General features: G+C 38.1%; 1 protein-coding gene across 1 annotated transcript in view; it reads left to right on the forward strand.

Annotated features, from left to right (window-relative positions):
• The window catches only part of TDRD3 (tudor domain containing 3), a 288,299-nt gene that overhangs the window by 198,204 nt on the left and 73,609 nt on the right, over positions 1-16,486 (forward strand). Inside the window, exons 6-8 of the mRNA XM_056555486.1 lie at positions 2,049-2,120; positions 3,984-4,133; positions 6,388-6,525. Coding sequence (XP_056411461.1) covers positions 2,049-2,120; positions 3,984-4,133; positions 6,388-6,525 — 360 coding nt within the window. The remainder of the gene's footprint in view (positions 1-2,048; positions 2,121-3,983; positions 4,134-6,387; positions 6,526-16,486) is intronic.

Consider the following 16,486-nt stretch of genomic DNA (forward strand, 5'->3'; position numbering starts at 1 on the left):
AGTGAAGTACAGTGGTGATGCACCTTCAGAGCATGGAAGAATTATCAGCTGACTCGAAGGGCCGAGCTAAACGCTATTTGGCTGTGTGGCATATCTTGGGGTGTTTCCTTGCCCTGCCTAAGTACACCTCTGCACTTTGACCATCGCCACTGTGTGGACTGCTGCTGTCTTCTCTTTTTTTTTTTGCTCTGTTTATGCTCTGCTGTGATAGGTTTACTTGCTGGAAATTGCTGTGCTCTCTAGCCCTTGTCCTCCTGGCTGTTTGTTGATTTTGTTCTGTACTCTTTGATTATTTTTTTTTTTTTTTTTTTTTTTGTTCTACTCTTTGATTTGTGTTTGTTTTTTTGTTCTTTTTATGTTGTCTGTTTGGATATTGTGGAGCACTTAGTACTATCTCCCTGTTGCCCTTTAATTGGAGTATCCGCTTTTATTTAGTGCTTATATTAGCTCCATTTACATGTTGATTATTTGCTTTCTCATTATTGTCTTGTGATTATAACTTCCATAGTGTTTTGCAGCGACAGGCCACTTGGTTTATTTTTGGTTGCAGTTCTATGTGTGCTCTATATATTCCGTGTATTATTTTGTATCCCTTCATTATCTAAATAAAAGTGAGAAAAAATGATGACTGTGATGTGAACTTGGTTATCACCTGTGTGTATATAATACATTTGTGTCATCTGAACAGGGGCAGATAACATACATTTAATGCAGTTCAAAGAACTAATGTGCAAGTCACTCACTGCAGCCACTGCCTCCATTTCGCCCAGTTTATGGCTCTATTCAGTCAGTTTTTGCATGCTTGTCACATAGCTAACAGGAAGAGAAGGTTACTAATATAGACAGGCATGAAAAGCCATCCAGAATTTGAAATCCCACAATATCTCAAAATGCAGTTTATATTCTCTAATACATTTCCAATATGATCTTCTTGTATTGCATCTGCGTTACTAGAAATACTTCACCAGAGTTTAATATATGTCTATTGAGAGCTGCAATTTATTTTGCTGCTTCCTTCTTTTCTTCTGAATAGGTTTGTCACAATTGGCTGGGCTCTCGAATATTCTGCAAAGTATTATCTGTGATGGCTTGTACAGTATTTGCACCTGTGCAATGTAAACTTGTGTTTGATTTTGTTATTGCCTTCACCCATATCGAAGGTGTTCAAAGGCTTGTGGGGAAAAATAACATACATCAGTTTGCAATAAAACAAACTGGGAACATTTATACCAGCAGCAAAGTTGGTATCATTTGTTTTAATGGTGTTCAGAACCCTAAGGGGACATTTTCACTTCTTTAAATAATTTACAATGAGAGCTAGTGATCCTAACCGAATTATAATAATAGAAAAATATAGCAGATACATTTGAAGGCTACGTGCTTGGCTTGAATCCCCCCTTTTTATATGGTATTACAAAACTGCTCCCCTTTATTTTATACTTTTAGAGGTAGCTCCAGCAAATTACAATCTTTTGACATTTTTACATTATTGTGTTTTTTAAACAGTAGCCGAACATAAATAGTAATAATAATGTTACCAAAATGGTACATTTATAAAATTGTAGCTGGTAAACCAGATTTTTCCCTCTTTTTGTCTACATGGGGATCTTTGGCAGTGCATTGTTGTCAATGTTTTTAAAGGAAAGAAGTCACAAAGGTACTATACATGAGGGTCAAAGAGCACTGGAAAGTGTTTATTTTTACACTGGAGCAACATTTTAAAGTGTTAATTATAGAAGACCTTTTTCCTGAACTGGTAGACCCTGGTAAGATCATGGTTTCTATATTTATACCATGCAATCTGTTAGGTTGTATGAGAAACTGATAGCAGTAAGTGGCCGCAATTTCCTCAATCAGTTCCTTCTCCGAACTATTCAGATCCCCAACTGTTGACCTTAAAATCACACTCGCCTGTCTAGAAAGTCCATAAAAAGATTATTGATTTGTGTGGTTTACTTTACTGCTATACCCTAGCCTAGTATCTTTTATGTTCCTTTTTTCTGTGCTCATATTTATTTTATAGTTTTTTTCCATTATCATTTTTACAGAGTTTATCAAAGCACAGTCGAAGCAATATCGGAACTGAAGGAGGTCCTCCACCATTTGTGCCTTTTGGACAGGTAGGTTGGCTCTCATCTTCATACTAAAAATAGCTATCTTCTGCTTATAATGTGATTCAGTAGGACAAATAAAATACTGAAGCTGGTTTTAAAATCCGCTCAAATTGTTTACAAAATGTTTTTTCCAGAAAACAGAACAGATGAGGACAAAATCCATTTACATTTAACTTTTAACATTTACATTTACATTTTGAGTAGGGGCCCACTTACCAACCCATACAGACCCTTCGATTATGTACATAAAGTGGGCAATGGTTTTTGCCATTTACTTTGAATGTGGAGTAATTAAAGGTGCACAGTATTTAAGTTAAAACACTTATTCCCTCTCCACAGGTAAAAGATGAGAGTTGTTATTGTGTTAGCTGTAGAAATATAGGAAATAAGTGGTGTAAAGATGATACAGTAATTGACATACTGAGAATATATAGACTGCAAGCTTTCAAGACCTCAACTATAAAGGGACTTGAAACGTCTTGAAAACTTGCAATCTATATCTTCTCCATCAATAAAGGTATAATTTTTACTCCACTAATCTGACCACTGAGACTCCACTAGACTTGATTTGAGTCGTTCATGTGCGTTGCAAACCCATTAATGGCCAGTGGAGCTGCAGAAGATAGCAGAGTACAGCATTCTGTAGCCAATGAACAGAGCAATGGCTTGCTTGTGCGACTCACCGCTCCATTCCAAAGTAATGTTCTTGTCCCCCTTTCTCCCGATTGGAAGGGGTCTCAGCAGTGATATCCCCCTGCATCTGCCACTTATCCAGTCCCATGGATCAAGGGTTACCTCCCATTTTTAAAGACTTCTCTCATGTCATAGTGATATTTCATAAGTGTTATTCATTGGGGGCCAGAGTGCAAAGACCACTACAGATTGCTTAAATAGAGAGGGAAAAGAGCTTTGCTGAGCACTGTGCCCCTTCTTTTATGATTGTTTTTGTTGGCTTTTCTTGGATAGCCGATCAAGCTGTGTACAGATTTATAGAATGTCTTTCCAAGAAGAGCCAAGCAGAGGCATAGTACTGTTGCCCCTTCATTTTAGCAATCAGGTGGGGGGTCTCTACACCTGTATTTCCACTTATCAAAATTGCTTGGCACAATAATGGTCATCCTTAAAGGGGGTACTCTGGGTAAGTAAAACTTATCCCCTATCCCCAGGATTAGGGGATAATTGTCTGCCTCAATTTCCGGAGCTCAGCCCGGCTACTCACCATCAGCTGAGCCCGGCTACTCACTATCAGAGCCAAGCAACCCCCAAGTCTGATATTCTGTTATGTCTAGTACAGGGCTTATGTATTGGTTTTGCCTAAAATATTCATTTCATTGTCCATGAAGCTCTTGACTTGACTGCATCATAATGCTATACATTACCCCCCTGAACAACGGGGAACCTGTAAGAGGGAAGGGAAGATAAGGTTAGGCAACCAGCAAAGATAGTTTAGAGGTTGTTTGAACAAATAAAACCTATAGAACTCAGACTATTTGACTGTTGACGTAACATCCATAAAAGTAAATGTGAAAGCCCATCTGCACATTTATGGTACCCCTTTTAGAAGAGTTTGTCTAAAAAGTCTCCCCATTCCCCTCCTTTTTTATGGGTGGGGGCTTTCTCTAATACGTTATTTGGGAATGGATTTCAAAGGGACACAATCCTTTTAGTCATACCAAATATCCTAATTTTCATTGTCTGCACAAGAAACTTATGGGCTAAGTGTAAGTTATAAGTATTGTATCTGAATAACACTGCATGCATAATTAAAAAATATTGCATTTATAGAGAACATCATCGCTATAGTGTTAGTCCTGCAGTCTAGTGAATAAATCCTGACCATTCCTAATCACCTTTTATTTCTCCCATCAGCGTTGTGCATCTGTTACTTCAGTTGACAGCAGGGAACTTGATAGCCGAAAAACGCTGCAGGCTCCTAGCACCACCAAATCTGTTGGGGAGAATGATGAGTTTGAAAAACAAAGGACTGCTGCCATTGCTGAAGTGGCGAAAAGCAAAGAGGTTTGAGTTTGTTTACATGAGTAGTCTACCTTATCTAATGGATTGAACAAGCTTTCCATAGAAACACTGTCATTATTGATCTGTATATTCAGTTTGTCTCTGGCTTTGTTCTGTTTTCATACAGTAAATGAACAGGAATATTTGCCTTCTAGCACTCAACTTCATGACATTGAAAAAAGTTTAATCATTTAGGTTGCTAAAGTTAATATTTAAAATGTCAGTACTATATTAATAATACTAAATGTGAGAACCCTCCCGTGAGCAATGAGATGCCTACAGATTACCGTACCCAGAGTAAAATGAATCTTGAACCTGGATTAGACAGAATAATCCTGAATCTTTTCAGTTATTTATATTGGATTACTCTGGACAGGTTTTGATAAATTTCTCCCAGTGTGTTTATTTTCCTAAATGTTAAACCTATTTATTCTTTGTGTAAAAACTACCCTGTGGGCTTCCATATTGGAGCAATAGTTTCCCCTTTATGTATACAGTGCAGAGGGGTTGTGCCCTTTATGAAAGCCATAATATATAGAAATGATACTCACATTCCCCTATCTGCCGTCCTGATGGTTTCTGGTCTTCGCTGCTCATCGTTCTGGTCTTCGCTGCTCATCGTTCCTTTGATGTGTTGTCCCTGTACCTGTGACTTGCCTCAGCCAGAGTCTGGTTGAGCATGGAGTTTCTGCAGGGACAACTTGTCACAAGGACCAGAGCAGGATAGGTTTGCAATGGGGATTTGTTCCTGCTCCGGACAGTTCTTTACATGGACAGAGGTGTCAGCAGAAAGGACTTTGGTCAGACAGAAAAGAAATTCATAAAGAAAAGAACTTCCTCTGTAGCATACAGCAGCTCAGTACAGGAAAGATTAAGATTTTTAAACAGAAGTAATTTACAAATCTGTTTGACTTTTTAGCACAAGTTGATTTCAATTTTTTTTTATTTCCACTGGTGTACCCCTTTTAATTGTGACTAAAAGCAAAAGAGACATGTTCATAATAAAGCCAAAACAATATGAAATCAGAAAAATGAGATATGCATATATCATTAAATCAATTGCTATGTATGTTAGCTAACTTAATGGAATATCATTTTGTTACAAATTGGACTTGGATACCATTTATTGCATCATACAACTATTTTACCAATTCCAATGTAAAACAATTTCGGATTTATTTGATTTCTATATTGTATATACATGCAAATGTAAAGAAAGCTTGTTTATGCCTTTCTTTTATTTAAAATGACCTGTCAGCTTTCCTGATCTGTTTGCATTCATAATAACTTGTATTGCCCATTAAAAAAACAATTGGGGCAGTTCTTAGAACTTTAGGTTGTTCCTTTGAGATATAAACACCTGGGTGTTACCATTCCACTTGTCAGAGGGCTGTGTCTCACTCTAGCAAAACTAACTGGACAGTGTCAGACTTTGTAGGGACACACCCACTGGTAACGCCCATTTGCCAAATTATACATTATTCAGAGTTCTATTAATACATGATCTATAAGCTTTATTTACATTTTAAAGCAAAAAGGAAAATAATTGTTTAGTCAGTCTGATGCTACGTTTACAGTGTGGTAGAAGACAATAGCTTCATGTTTCCCAGGTATTTGCCTGATTAGATACCACTCTGTGCAGCAACAATATATCCACCTTAGGCAGTGGTTTTTATTGGCTACCCTTCTGCAGGCACTGCTTGATAAACATGGTCCCCTGTGTTTAGGCTTTTTTACTGACTGCTATGAACAATCAGGAAACCAAAATCACATCTTGTTTACTATAAATAAACTCTAATAATCCATGTATTAATATTCTGATTAGAATGCTGGCCAACATTTTTGACAGTGTGATCACATTTTCTGGCATCTGTACATGGCTGGGTTCTTAGCCGCAGAAACTTGGATTCGGTGTAAAACTCCTCTGGAAGTTTCCCAGTTTAATGCTTGTGTTATTTTATATCCTGCTATATAGTTTTCCATTTGCGTTTATTGTTATGATTCAGTTCAGAGTAGCTCATAATCGTGAACATTATATAACATATTTTTTACGGCTTGAAAACACCGACAAGACCGAAACAGCCAATGAGTAGATTAGTGTTCCGTTTTATGGAAATTAACGTTTTATTTATCAGAAGGTACGGTTCAATAAAAAATGCAGCCTCTGGCAATTTATTGCCTTCAGAATAATGGCTTAATCTTTAGGATGAACTTAAAAAGGAGTTGTTTACCTTAACACAGCTTTTCTTATCTTCAGACCAAGACATTTGGAGGAGGTGGCAATGCTGGAAGCAATCTCAATGTTGGTGCTGGAGGGAGTCGTAATAGGGAAGTGTTCCAGAAAGAGAAGATAATCAGAAGTGAAGGTAGATCGGAGGGAGTGTATCGTGAGCTGGTAAGGTTTAACCACTGAACAGAGCGTTACATAACTGACTTAAAACGAAAACAAATATATCCTTGTGTCTTCTATTTCTTATTTCACTTTTGCTAGGTTTCTTTATATAGAATGAGCATAGTTCTTGCCAGTTATTCTGGCAATGCAAAGCTGTTTGCATCAAGCAGTTGTTACATGTATTGTTATGCCTTGGCTGATGCATCTTACCAATCTAGAAATGTTGTCTTGTGTTTGCTTAGAAGTGCCTTAATTTGCATTTAAAATGATAAGACTGGTGCAAGTTTAACATAATACAGTCAGATTTCTTAAATCTCTTTACAATAAGTTCAAAACGTTTCAGATTCAGTTATGAACTACAAATGATGATATTTGGGATATGGTCTCTTAGGATGCGATCACACTGATTGAAATTCTATAATGTTGGAGCTAAATTTTTGCAGCTTCTCTTAAAGGGATATTCCAGGAAAAAACTTTTTTATATATGGGAACTGGCTCCAGAAAGTTAAACAGATTTGTAAATTACTTCTATTAAAAAATCTTAATCTTTTCAGTACGTATGAGCTTCGGAAGTTAAGGTTGTTCTTTTCTGTCTAAATCCTCTCTGATGACACCTGTCTCGGGAAACGCCCAGTTTAGAAGAGGTTTGCTATGGGGATTTGCTTCTAAACTGGGCGTTTCCCGAGACACGTGTCATCAGAGAGGATTTAGACAGAAAAGAACTACCTTAACTTCAGAAGCTCATAAGTACTGAAAGGATTAAGATTTTTTAATAGAAGTAATTTACAAATCTGTTTAACTTTCTGGCGCCAGTTGATATATAAGAAAACGTTTTTTCCTGGATAACCCCTTTAACCCCTAGAGAACAAAGGTTGTAAATGTACACCCTCTGCTCTTTCCCTGTCTATGAAGCGTGGTCAGGAGCTAAGTGCGTTTTATAACTGGACCCATGGCTAGTGCCAGATATTACCGATCAGCACCGGACATCACAGTTGATCGTTGCATGTAAAATGCAGAAAATTAGTTGTCAGTAGCTCATTGGAGATGATTGGGACCAATATAGCTAAATTATAAGGTTCCAATCAGCTGAGAGGATGGGTAAAAGGTCCCTACTTGCCTCAGTCCCGTCAGATCGGTGCTCCGTGTGTGCTGACAGCCATAACACTGCTATAGGACATAATTATACGGTGTATGCAATCGAAAGATGGTATGTAAAAGTATTTTTGTGAAAAGGCTCAAAAAACCGCAAAGCCACTGAAAAGTCTTTAAAACTACACCAGCCCAGACTTAGCTTAGCTTTTTGGTGTATGTGAAGAGAAATTTCAGAAAATGTGACCTGCACAAAATTTATCAAATGCTCTGTGACCATTTAATAAATTTGGTGCTCCTATATATTACCAACACACAAAAAAGGTGTAGAAAAATTCTTCACTTACACATACAATGATAAATGCCGGGCAATGTAATTTCTACTTAAAAGTGTACTGTGTGAAACGAAAGCCCTGAAAAATGATTTTTTTTGTTTCACCCCACAAATATATAATTTTTTTCTGCCTCACTCTAGATTTTGCGGCAAAATTAGTTATGTTATTATATTGCACAAAAAACAAGTTCTCATATGGGTGTGTAGGTGGAAAATTGAAAGTATTACAGCTTTCAGAAAGTGTGGAGAAAAAATAATTAAAAGGCAAAAATGTATCTAGGGATTCTACGTATATTATACATAGAAATTCCAGTAAAGATTATGTTTGGTCCACACACTTAGTACTGCGGGGTGTTAGATGAACTACTATAACTAGCTTACTGTTGTCATTGACTACATGCAGAGGCTCTTTATCACAGCCACTTAGCCTAGCATTTACATCCCATTTGGCAAAAAAATTCCAATCCATCTGACTATTAAAGGGGTTGGCCAACTTAAACACATATTTCATTGAAACACTGCTGAGTATAATAGATAAATTACAGATACTGTGAGCCTTCTCTGTGACCCCGTTTTCTGTTATTACCTGACTCCGCTCCTGCTTGGTCTCCCATCCCTCTATGCTGCCGGATGGCTCATCGTCCAAACATTGCTGCCTATAGAGGGGTACATGACTATACACGTCACTCTGCCTTCTCCATAGAACTTCACTGCGCTCAAGTAAGGAGCACAGGCACAGATGAGGCTCTGTGATGTGTGTAGTTGCATGCTCCTCCATAGGTAGCCATTTATGGACTATAAGCCACCCGACTGCATAGAGGGACAAGTGATCAAGCAGGATCAGAGACCTGATGTAATGCAAGAGAATGTGGCCGCATAAAAGCCTTGCAGTATGTGTAAGTTATACATTATACTAGAGATGAGGGAAGTTACAGTAATTTGCTTCGTCACCTAGGAGAGAGAGTCTCCTAGGACTGTATCCACCTTTTACATCCCACCGGAGCACCTGAAAGCTGAACTAATTTATGCAGGATAAGTCATCAACTGCCGAGCCGAGAAGTTCTTGACAAGTAGAATCACTGTAACTTCACTCATCTCTACAGTAGTGTTACATTAAAATGTGTTAAAAGTGGCCAACCACTTTAACCCCTTAAGGACTCAGCCCATTTTGGCCTTAAGGACTCAGACAATTTAATTTTTACGTTTTCATTTTTTCCTCCTCGCCTTCTAAAAATCATAACTCTTTTATATTTTCATCCACAGACTAGTATGAGGGCTTGTTTTTTGCATGACCAGTTGTCCTTTGTAATGACATCACTCATTATATCATAAAATGTATGGCGCAACCAAAAAACACTATTTTTGTGGGGAAATTAAAACGAAAAACGCAATTTTGCTAATTTTGGAAGGTTTTGTTTTCACGCCGTACAATTTCTGGTAAAAATGACATGTGTTCTTTATTCTGAGGGTCAATACGATTAAAATGATACCCATTATTATATACTTTTATATTATTGTTGCGCTTAAAAAAAATCACAAACTTTTTAACCAAATTAGTACGTTTATAATCCCTTTATTTTGATGACCTATAACTTTTTTATTTTTCCGTATAAGCGGCGGTATGGGGGCTCATTTTATGCGCCATGATCTGTACTTTTTTTTGATACCACATTTGTATATAAAAAACTTTTAATACATTTTTTATAATTTTTTTTTTAATAAAATGTATTAAAAAAGTAGGAATTTTGGACTTTTTAAAATTTTTTTCGTTCACGCCGTTCACCGTACGGGATCATTAACATTTTATTTTAATAGTTCGGACATTTACGCACGCGGCGATACCAAATATGTCTATAAAAAATGTTTTTTACGCTTTTTGGGGGTAAAATAGGAAAAAACGGACGTTTTACTTTTTTATTGGGGGAGGGGATTTTTCACTTTTTTTTTACTTTTACTTTTACATTTTTTTACATTTTTTTTTACACTTGAATAGTCCCCATAGGGGACTATTCATAGCAATACCATGATTGCTAATACTGATCTGTTCTATGTATAGGACATAGAACAGATCAGTATTATCGGTCATCTCCTGCTCTGGTCTGCTCGATCACAGACCAGAGCAGGAGACGCCGGGAGCCGCACGGAGGAAGGTGAGGGGACCTCCGTGCGGCGTTATGAATGATCGGATCCCCGCAGCAGCGCTGCGGGCGATCCGATCGTTCATTTTAATCGCGAACTCCCGCAGATGCCGGGATCTGTATTGATCCCGGCACCTGAGGGGTTAATGGCGGACGCCCGCGAGATCGCGGGCGTCGGCCATTGCCGGCGGGTCCCTGGCTGCGATTAGCAGCCGGGATCAGCCGCGCATGACACGGGCATCGCTCCGATGCCCGCGGTTATGCTTAGGACGTAAATGTACGTCCTGGTGCGTTAAGTACCACCTCACCAGGACGTACATTTACGTCCTGCGTCCTTAAGGGGTTAAGTACACATGGTCATCATATAGTAAATCCTCTACAAATCTTATGGATGATGGGGCACAGAAAAAAATAACATAAATTAAACACATGCAGTACTCACACCCGACCACATCTCCTTTCTCACGATCAGTGTGGATAAATGCCTAATTTACTACTGCAATATTTTGGCACCCACCATTGTTTTAGTTATTTATACTCGTCCCTTCCAAGGACCATTACTTTTTATTTTCCCATTGATTTAGCTGTGTGAGAGCTTGTTTATTGTGGGTTGAATACATATATTTTTTTATGTCACCATATTATATAATGAGAAACAAAACAAATATATTTCTACAATGGAATGGAAAAATTTATAATTTTTAATCACTGCGTTCCAAAATCTATTATTTTAAGTACGGGGGCTTGTTTTTTGCAAGATGAGTTGGATGATTTAGTAACACCATTTGGGGTGCAAATAACTTTTAAAGGGGTAAAAGTAGTTGATAAATATTCATCAGCAGCCATTATGTAATACTATAGAGGTAATATCTACAGCAGCTGTACTCGAAAGTAGGATATTTTGTTTCAAAAACAGAAAAACTGCATTTCGATGACAGATGCTCTTTAATGTTTATGTGGCAACATCATGTTCAAGCCAATTTCCCAAGAATCTGCATAGTGCTTTCAGGAAAAAATTGTTCCCATTATAACAAAACAATCCAAGATACTCCCTATTATGGGGTTTTCTGATCCAGCCACAATGACAAATCTTTATTGCACAAGTAATGAACATTTTTCATGCTGTTCCCCTCTGAGCAGTAATATATCCACATGTACTTGTGATAATTTTCTACAGCTTGCAATACATACATTGCATTGCCACTGATGAAAGCATGTTACAATTTTGGAATTTCTCATATTAAAGATCAAACTACTATTGACATTCACGGTTTGATTGCACTCCCACTCATTAGAAGGCTTCACTAGTCCTATGAATGGAAACACTATCCATACTAATATTGCTATTACCACTATTTCCATATCTCTATATACATTAGCAGCTTTTTAAAGTATTCCTACGTTTACCAGCAATGTAGCCCCAAAACCTGATGTGAATTGGCTTTTATGGTCACTATCATTTCAGACAACTTTCCTCCTTTCAAGTCTATGTGATTTCTAACCTAACCCCGCCCATCACTTGATATTAACTTACATTTTTTAAACTAAGTTTGTTCCCATCTGACTGATTTCCTGAATTGTCAGACCAGCACTAAACACTCATCATTTAGGAATGGAAGGGTGTATTAAAAATCTGGAGAAAGGGCACAGCTGCCAAGTTGTTCATCCCTCTACTGTGGCTTCAGACCACTGCCCCATCCACCCAACAATGGATAGACAAAATGAATCCGATTTGTAGGTTGAAGGAGCTTACCTGTTGGGTCATTGAAACCCAGGATAAGTTTGCTGCTACCTGGAACAAGTGGATTGCTTTTCGGGACTCTCCTTCCCACCCTATTCCCCCAAGGATCAGCTATCAAGCAGCATCCTAGTCATGCCACCAATGACAAGACAGAGAGCAGATTTGTTCCCACGTTCTTTATATCATTTTATATCATTCTATGCCCCTTTCTCCCCCCCCTTCCCTTCCATACCCCCCCCCCCTGTTGTTATGACATTTTGCTGCCTTTTCCCCTTACTACATTTTTGTACTGTTTGTTTCTCTGCTGTATAATAAAAACAGATTTGAATGATTAAAAAAAATAATAATCTAAAACTGTAGAAAGGTGTTTGTTCAGGACAGCCTAAGCTATTGAAAGTAAAATGGGGAAGGGGGGGGGGTTGCCATAGGTCCACTTTAGGTTGGTTACGTGACTATTTGTTACAATACTCAAAACACTCTCTTCGTGTTTTTGACAAATTCTGTGCAATAGGTTCCACTGCATTAAACAGCTGTACAGTGTTGTTATTATACCTGGTGATTCTTCCCCATCCTGTTTTTGGCCATTTCTAGTATCTGTACTAATATAAAGGATTTTTTTTGTACATCATAATGCAAAAGTATCTTATTTGTCCAGTTCATTGATTTTTTTTCCTCCACTTTTTATGTTATGTTATTCTGTGATATTTTGTCATATAGTGTTACAAAGTAGGGCAGTCTGCTTTTTTTCCCCATCTATTTGTATTGCCTTTATTCATCGCAGTATATTCTTAAGATGTATTGTTCCCAAACATTGTGGTATTTCATATAATTTTACTTATAATTTCCTTTGCATTTTCATGTTGAAAAAGAAAGTTTCACCTTATTTATGAAAAGGGTATTGTGGTGATTTAAAAAAAAGACACAAATACCGCTAAGGGTGCAAGCACACCACGTTTTTGCTATACAGTTCCCGTATACGGTTTCAAGTTAAAAACTGTATAGAAAACTGTGTGAATTGACTTAACATTGTAAACCGTATGTCAAACGCATCATCCGGTTTAGTCCGTTTTGCGTCCTATACGGTTTTGTCCGGTTTTTCACCTGTACCCAGAACAGTTGTCTACCACGTTTTTTGGTCCGGGTGAAAACCCGTATTAAACCGTATACGTTTTTTTTTTAAACATGGGAGTCAATGAGAACCGTACAAAACCGTATGTGTGTACAGTTCCATCCGGTTTTCACCATACGGTTTTTGACAGAATTGGAATTTCAATCAAACAAGTGAAACTTTATTTAAAATGGAGTGAAAAGTTAAAAACGTATACATTTTTTTCTTAAAAAACGGATGCAACCGGACATCATTTTTCAAACCGTTTACGGTTTTTAACCGTATATGGGTTGAAATTTGTACACACCTTTAGATACAGTTTTTAGTCAGGTTTTGAGGAATCCGTTTTTCATCAAAAACCTGATATGGGAACTGTATTGCAAAAGCGTGGTGTGCATGCACCCTGAGTCAGTGCAAAAATAGAAAGCAAGAACCTATCCCTAGTCCCCTGCTGGTCCCCTGCAGCTCAGTTTAGTCTCCCTCTGGTTTCCTAATCTTCTGTCTTTTTGCCTCTTCTGGGACAATTACTCTCAGCTGGACCTGCCGACTCGTCCAATCTCTGGCCGAGACAAGCCACTGTTGCTGCCAGTGATTGGCCAACCAAGCAGGTCCTGCTGTAAGAACTTGTCTCAGAAGCAAGAAGACAGACTGTACTGAACAGGAGCTGTGATAGACTGGGCCCAGGTAACTAAAGTTTTTTTTCTTTTCATCTTCTGAGCAATGGAAGTGGTTCCCCTACTTTTGAGCTATGATTTCCAGCCCACTCCAGTCTGATCTCACCTCCCCCTTCATGGATATGTATCCCAGTTTTTCTCATTCTCTTATGTTCTCGTCAGTAATCGTAAGATATATTGCATGTAATATTTGCTGTTTGATGTTTGCCACAGTAGCATTTAATTTAAGGACTATTTTAAAGGGACTTATGACTTTGAACATTTTTATCATATCTTTAGGGTATGGCATGAATGTGTGATTAGTTTGGGTCCAATTGCTAGGACTTGCACCTATTAGTAAAGTGAAAAAGCCATGGAGCCCAGTGGCATGGAATAAGCTTTTGTAGCATTAACATCCAAGTGCTTTGCGTTGCCTAGCACAATGGCCCCATACCTCTTGTATTTATGGGGTCCCAGCATCACACAATAGTGGCATATTGTTGCGTGTAGTTCATTCAGTGCATTTTGTTTACTAGAGGAAACACATGGTTACTTTATAGTAGATATCTGTTGTATGGGCCATTAGGCTCCTAGATGTTAGACATCTGATGTTCATGGCTTTATGACAGGTTTTATTGACCTGTCATAAATAATAAACTTTCTTTACTTTATAAGATACACTAGCTGAGTACCCAGTGTTGCCCGGTTTTTCCTTCCTCATCCTTGTTGGCGTGGAAAATCAACAAAGAAGGAAGCTTTTGACTTCACATCCCATCCCCATATATTGTTGTCATATCCCGTCCTCATACCCCGACCTCCTATCCCCTCCTCCTATCTCGACCTCCCACCCCGCCCTCATATCCCGACCTGTAATATGTGTATCGGGTATTGAAATATCTCCAGCCATACAGAAGTTATACATTTCCCATTGATTTGCATGGGACTTTAACCCCTTAAGGACTCAGGGTTTTTCCGTTTTTGCACTTTCGTTTTTTCCTCCTTACCTTTTAAAAATCATAACCCTTTCAATTTTCCACCTAAAAATCCATATTATGGCTTATTTTTTGCGTCGCCAATTCTACTTTGCAGTGACATTAGTCATTTTACCCAAAAATGCACGGCGAAACGGAAAAAAAAATCATTGTGCGACAAAATCGAAAAAAAAAAACGCCATTTTGTAACTTTTGGGGGCTTTCGTTTCTACGCAGTACATATTTCGGTAAAAATTACACCTTATCATTATTCTGTAGGTCCATACGGTTAAAATGATACCCTACTTATATAGGTTTGATTTTGTCGCACTTCTGGAAAAAATCATAACTACATGCAGGAAAATTTATACGTTTAAAAATGTCATCTTCTGACCCCTATAACTTTTTTATTTTTCCACGTATGGGGTGGTATGAGGACTCATTTTTTGCGCCGTGATCTGAAGTTTTTATCGGTATGATTTTTGTTTTGATCGGACTTTTTGATCACTTTTTATTCATTTTTTAATGATATAAAAAATGACCAAAATACGCTTTTTTGGACTTTGGAATTTTTTTGCGCGTACGCCATTGACCGTACGGCTTAATTAATGATATATTTTTATAGTTCGGACATTTACGCACGCGGCGATACCACATATGTTTATTTTTTATTTTTTTTACACTGTTTTATTTTTTTTATGGGAAAAGGGGGGTGATTCAAACTTTTATTAGGGAAGGGGTTAAATGACCTTTATTAACACTTTTTTTTTACATTTTTTTTGCAGTGTTATAGGTCCCATAGGGACCTATAACACTGCACACACTGATCTCTAATGCTGATCACTGGCGTGCATTAACACGCCTGTGATCAGCATTATCGGCGCTTGACTGCTCCTGCCTGGATCTCAGGCACGGAGCAGTCATTCGTCGATCGGACACCGGGGAGGCAGGTAAGAGCCCTCCCGGTGTCCGATCAGCTGTTCGGGACGCCGCGATTTCACCGCGGCGGTCCCGAACAGCCCGACTGAGCAGCCGGGTCACTTTCACTTTCACTTTAGAAGCGGCGGTCAGCTTTGACCGCCGCTTCTAAAGGGTTAATACCGCACATCGCCGCGATCGGCGATGTGTGGTATTAGCCGCGGGTCCCGGCCGTTGATTACCGCCGGGACCGACGCGATATGATGCGGGATCGCGGCGCGATCCCGCTTCATATCGCGGGAGCCGGCGCAGGACGTAAATATACGTCCTGCGTCGTTAAGGGGTTAAACAAAAACCCCAACCCTCACAAATGGGGGTAGTTAAGGATTAAATTAACTATCCTATATTTTAAGTGGACATATAAGTGACATATGACCAAGTATTATCAAAATATCTCCAGCCGTTTGGAAGTTATGCAGTAACATATATTTCCCATAGACTTGTATGGGACTTTAAATAAAAACCCCGCCCCTGGCAAATGGGTGTGAGTAAGGGTTAAATCATCTATCCTATGTTTGTTGTTGACATATAAGTAACATGTGTGCCAAGTTTCATGTTAATATCTTTAGCCGTTTGGACATTTTTGTGGAACATACATACACACACACACACATTGAGTTTTATATATATATATATATATATATATATATATATATATATATATATATATATAGATAAAGAATAAAGATGCTGCTTGTAAGGTAAAAATGTCTCTTGATTTTTACCTCAGGAGTAAATCATTATTTTTTTTAAACTTGTTGCTGCATTGTAAGTTCTGCACGAAAATTGTCATATTTCAATAGGGCATGTTAATTAATCACTATGTAATGCTTAGCATGTATATTTCTGAAATAGATTTTCACTGCTAATTTTTTTTCCTTATTTTTTAGTCATTTGAATCCAGTAGCTTTTTACATTGGTAGGTACAGTCATGGCCGTAAATGTTGGCACC

This window comes from Hyla sarda, chromosome 2 (assembly GCF_029499605.1).
Source record: "Hyla sarda isolate aHylSar1 chromosome 2, aHylSar1.hap1, whole genome shotgun sequence".
In the NCBI taxonomy this organism is placed as follows: domain Eukaryota; kingdom Metazoa; phylum Chordata; class Amphibia; order Anura; family Hylidae; genus Hyla; species Hyla sarda.